We start from the raw sequence: 5,096 nt of genomic DNA, 5'->3' as shown, positions 1-5,096 counted from the left end.
TTGTGGATAAGAGAGGGAGGGAAAGAGAGAGAGAGAGAGAGAGAGAGAGAGAGAGAGAGAGAGAAGTGTTGATTGCTTCACATTTATATAGATACTACTGATTGATGTACATTTAGATAGAGAACGAGATGTAGCTTGCTACTGAAAGTTTTTGTTATTGCTACAGTCCCATCAATCAATGTAATATATACTGCCCAATTCATATCCAGATAATTTGCATCTGTCATATAGGAAAAAAGACATCAGTGAACCCTTTGTATTCTAATTGCAAGGTTAAGTAATCTTTTGTGTTCTAACTCTGCGATAATCTGCAGTTATTTGGCTCATCGTCGTGTCGCAAGTTTCTGACATCGCTGTACACCGTTGACGTCGCCGGAAATCCGTCTGCATGTACTCCACTGTCCGCCGGAACTTTGTCCGACCTGAGGTACATACTACAGTGTGATCAATTTGCATCTTTCATCAACTACTACATAAGCTCTGAACAAGTCAATGCCTAAAACACCCCCCTGTCCTCATTACAAGATGCTCTCAAGGAAAAACAATAATTAGAAGTAGCGATCAAATGTGATAACTCTAGCTAAATTTGTATCTAGGAGGAACAGCTATTGTATGACAGAAAAATATAAGAAAAGGTAAACTAATCTCATGGTGATGGCAGAGAGGTAATTATTTAATCGACTATTTTGGAAGTAGCTATAAAAGGTGATAAAGCTAGCTAAATTTTTATCTAGAAGAACAGCTGTTGTATGACAAAGTTTTCATACCAGTGCTACATGGTTCCACTCTAAATCTCTATACTTAATTGGCTAAAGGTTTGCATTAGTGGTTCAGACCAATGCTATATGGTTCCACTCGACATCTCTGTAGTTAATTGGCTTAAGGTATACATAATTGGTTGGCTCTGAAAATATATATAGCAAGTCTTCATATTATAACAGCTTGAAGAGGTTCACAAAAAAAATGGTATAGGAGTTGCAACAGTCTTGATCAAATATTTTGCATTTCTTCATAGAGGGAGTTATGTATGTTCTTTAGTATATGCTCTGGGAGTCTGAACAATTTAGTGACTAGAAGGGTCATGACATTGCTTTTCCGTGTCCTTCAGTTTTTTCATTCGAGTTGGCTACCTGAATTCCACTATGTTAATTCATTCTTGTGCAATTTCTCATTGGTGTTCATGTAATTGGTCTGCTGCCTTTATTAACAGTGCCTAACATTTGATTAGTTCTCATTGGTTCAGACCAATGCTATATGGTTCCACTCTACCCTGGCTAGGCCCACGAGAGCCTGCAAGCCGGCAGCAGCAGGGATGGCCGGATAGAGCCGCATGGACTCAAGGACTCAGAGGAGGATCGGAGGGGGTGGCCTGTACGTGGAGGATGATTCACACACGAGCTGGCACGCCCAACAAATGCATTAGTTTGGCTCTTGCACTAGAGAATGACAGATGTTGTATACTGACAGAGGGGGAGTAAGCCCTGTAACTTGATGCTTGCTTTATGTGTATACAACATAAATCCCCTTCCTATTATTTACTATATTATCTTGTCAGCAGAGAATTCTGCAGCATACTGTGCAAGATCTTTATTTACACCAAGGAGGAGGTCCACAAGATGAATTTGAAATCATCCTGTACCCAAGAAAGGAGGAAGTTCCATGGATGGTGATTGTGCAAACAAGAAGGCACATCTCACACATCATGCAATTTAGATAACTAACTAACTAGGTATGTGAGTGCCTTTCAAAACTCTGCTATTGGTTAAATTGGTGTTGTTTTGGCCTTTTGGGTGCATCATATTTCCCTTCATGATGTCTTCTATGTAGTATTCAATTCTTCTTTACCGGGTTGCTGTTCCCGTTCAGCAGCGGTTGCACCTTCTACAACAGTGAGCCCGAGCGGCATCAGATTCAGATTGTGTAAGCGCCATTCGCACACCAAATAATTCGAATTTTGTGTTTTCATTTTCCACAACACTAGCTTTTCTATATACCCCTTTCAGTACTATGATACGCATGCATATCTCTTCGGTTCTCAAACAAGAACTGCATATCTTTCAGTTTGCATTGTGGATAATGTGCAATGTACGGTTGGTGTTGAAAGTATAAAGTGTAGGCAGATCAATATGAAAGTTTGCCTAGATCGATGTATTAGAGAGAAGGATGTTGGGTAAAGATCTTTTCCTAGATCGATGTAGTCATATAGGCTGGGTTATCTTCTAGCAAAAGTATAGCAAAAATTTCTTCTTTGCCTATTCCTCTTTTTTCTTTTCTGTTTATTTCTTTTCTCAATGTTGAACTTACCTATATGATGATTGTAATGAGCTACTCCCTCCGTCCCTAAATATTTTTCTTTCTAGAGATTTCAACAAGTGACTACATACGGAGCAAAATGAGTGAATTTACACTCTAAAATATGTCTATATACATCTGTATGTGGTAGTCCATTTGAAATCTCTAAAAAGACAAATATTTAGGAACAGAGGCAGTAGATTGTAAAGACTGGACATTCTAGATTTAGAAGAATGCAATGATCAATTTTTTGTGCAACTACAGATGCAATGCACAACGAAGCAAAAAATAGATAATCCTAGGCTCGATCTTTCCAATAGATACTTATTATGTCACTTTTCTCAATCTATTTGGCATGTTTTATTATCTTTTCCTCTAGCCCATGAAGGTTTCGAGATGGAGGCCTGTGAGGAGGATTTCAGGGGAGATCATACTATGACTATGACAAGAGGCTGAGATTTGACTTGCACTGTATTGAAAAGCAGGTTCAGGAGCTCCAAGCCAATAAACGCCAGAGCTTTTAAAAAGATGTAAGATTTCTACTTTCTAGCTTTTTTCACAAAATTTGCTGCTGACTTTTATTCTGTATGGCAGTCGGGTTTGTTATAGGAATGAGCTATAGACCTTTTGTTCAATTTTGTTTGAGATAGAATACAAATTATGTGTGATATTCAAAGTTTATAGAGCATGACCACAGCAAAAAAAGGCGATCAACATAGGCAATATGTTTTCTGTTAACAATTCAATTTCTTTTTTTTAATTCAATGCCTGAAATTATTCCAATTTGCAGTGCATACTTGCCGCTAATTAAGAACAACGGATATATGCTTTCACATGCAGTCATGGCTTTGCTAACATGTATGTGTCAGTTTAGAAATACCTCATAGTGTTTGGATTCTTGGCTTCAGGGAAAAAGTGATAGATTCCAAAAGTATTTATCTGTATAAGAGGATAGATGTATATTTATCTAAGAGGATAGATGTTCGTACTTGCAGAACTACAGTTTGCATTTCAGTCCATCATTCATTGTTACTTGAGTGTTTCTCATGTTTCGCTGATCTCCCAGGATTGTAGAAGCTTTTTGTGTGTTTTCTCACTGGAGCAGTTCTCTGCGCCTTATGAAAGTAGTTTGGAAATATGAGTGAGAAGTGTTGTATTGTTATGTTTTTTGTTAATTTCAGGGGAGAAGAGAACTCCAGTTTTGGCAATGTTCGTGATTCAGATTCACCATGATTGAGACTGTACAATGCCATAGAATATTTACGTATTCCCATCATGAACTATTTCATCCTATTTTTGTTTTGGTAAAGTACAATGTTCCTATTAAGCTGTAGTAGTTGAAATTTTGTGTACAGTCAAATGTAATTTACCATTGGAGAGTTTACACATGTGTAAGAAAATTAAATAATATAACTGTCTATACATACGTGTAAAAATATTAAATACTATAAATGTGAAACTGCAGGATGCGTTAATATTTTATCATCATGTGACCTATTAATTTTGAACCGTCCGGCCACACATTTATTCCAAATCGCATATATGGCATCCGAGAAGGAAGAATCTGAGCGGGAAGTACTACACAACGATTCTTGAGAGGAACAAGTCGAAGAGGACACCAATGATGATAACTCTATCGTCGTTCTGCACCCGGACAACATGGATAAGATGCAACTCTTTCTTGGCTGTGAATTGGTCGATGGTTGACAAGAACACCAATGGCGACACTCATTGTGGCTTTACACTCGGACACCATGGACATGTTGTAGCTCTTCCGTTGTGAAGGATGCACTGCCTATTCTATTCTCCATAGATGCAAGGCTCAAGATACCACAACAGACGGTGTGGTCGATCATCATGCAGCTTATCCAACGGCCCATGACACATCCAATAGAAAGCAAGGGATGGGTAGTTTGATCCTTAACGGTTTCATGTTTTCTCTCCAGTTGAAACACACATGCTTTGATGGTGGCGCTCTCCCGAGGAAGGTAGCTAAACTTTTTGGCAAGAGTCTGTCCCATCTTTTATTGTATATCAATGTACTATTGGTTGAGCAAACAGCAAAGCAAGGCAGAAGATGATGAACATGAAAATGTGGGTAAAAGGAAGTCCAATATTCTTTCTGCTATACAAGTACAGAAAGGAGTGGGATAGAACCGTAAATTCTGGCATGAAGTAGGATGAGTATGCTATTGTCGTGTAGTGCAAGCCTGGGTGGTTGGGAGATGATGCACACGGACCTGTGGAGACAATGTGATCCACCAAGGCGGAAGCTCATCAAATGGATAGGGTTAGCTTCGAAGTCGAAGAAGTCCAGTGATTTTCCCCTGTCGGACATCCTTAATGCCGTCCATACGGTTTAGACCTTACAAAGTGTAATTTTTTTCTCCCATTGCAACGCACGTACTTTTTTGCTAGTTAGGGTAAATTGCATCTGCTTAGTTAACACATTATACCTGTGAATATGACATGCCTTCCTATTTTTGGTACATACTACGTTTTTCTATTAACCATGTTCTTACATCAAACTACTTCTCTTGTGTATCCCTCATCAATGCTCCTAATTTGTTAAATTGCATCTCCTTAGCATACACATTATACATGTGAATATGACACGCCTTCCTGTTTTTGGTACATACTACATCTTCCTATCACACCATGTTCTTACATCAAACTATTGTTCTTGTGTATCCTGCGTCTATCGCTTATGATGAGACAGTCACGCGCGTGGGTTAATATGAGATGCAGTACTCTTATAAAGAATGCAATTTCATCCTCTCCACATGATTCTCAAGAAATAGCAA

At 38.6% G+C, this 5,096-nt stretch overlaps 1 protein-coding gene across 1 annotated transcript in view; it reads left to right on the top strand.

Moving 5' to 3' along the window:
• Nucleotides 1-1,809, top strand: part of LOC123078377 (uncharacterized) — a 3,318-nt gene extending 1,509 nt beyond the window's left edge. Inside the window, exons 3-5 of the mRNA XM_044500871.1 lie at nt 315-427; nt 1,244-1,474; nt 1,556-1,809. Of these exons, the coding sequence (XP_044356806.1) occupies nt 315-427; nt 1,244-1,474; nt 1,556-1,670 (459 nt within the window). The 3' untranslated portion in view covers nt 1,671-1,809. The remainder of the gene's footprint in view (nt 1-314; nt 428-1,243; nt 1,475-1,555) is intronic.
• The last annotated feature ends 3,287 nt before the right edge of the window (nt 1,810-5,096 follow it).

The sequence above is a fragment of the Triticum aestivum genome, chromosome 1B (assembly GCF_018294505.1).
Source record: "Triticum aestivum cultivar Chinese Spring chromosome 1B, IWGSC CS RefSeq v2.1, whole genome shotgun sequence".
Classification (NCBI taxonomy): domain Eukaryota; kingdom Viridiplantae; phylum Streptophyta; class Magnoliopsida; order Poales; family Poaceae; genus Triticum; species Triticum aestivum.
The sequence above is the reverse complement of the archived record's forward strand: the minus strand, read 5'-3'. Positions and strand labels throughout refer to the sequence as shown.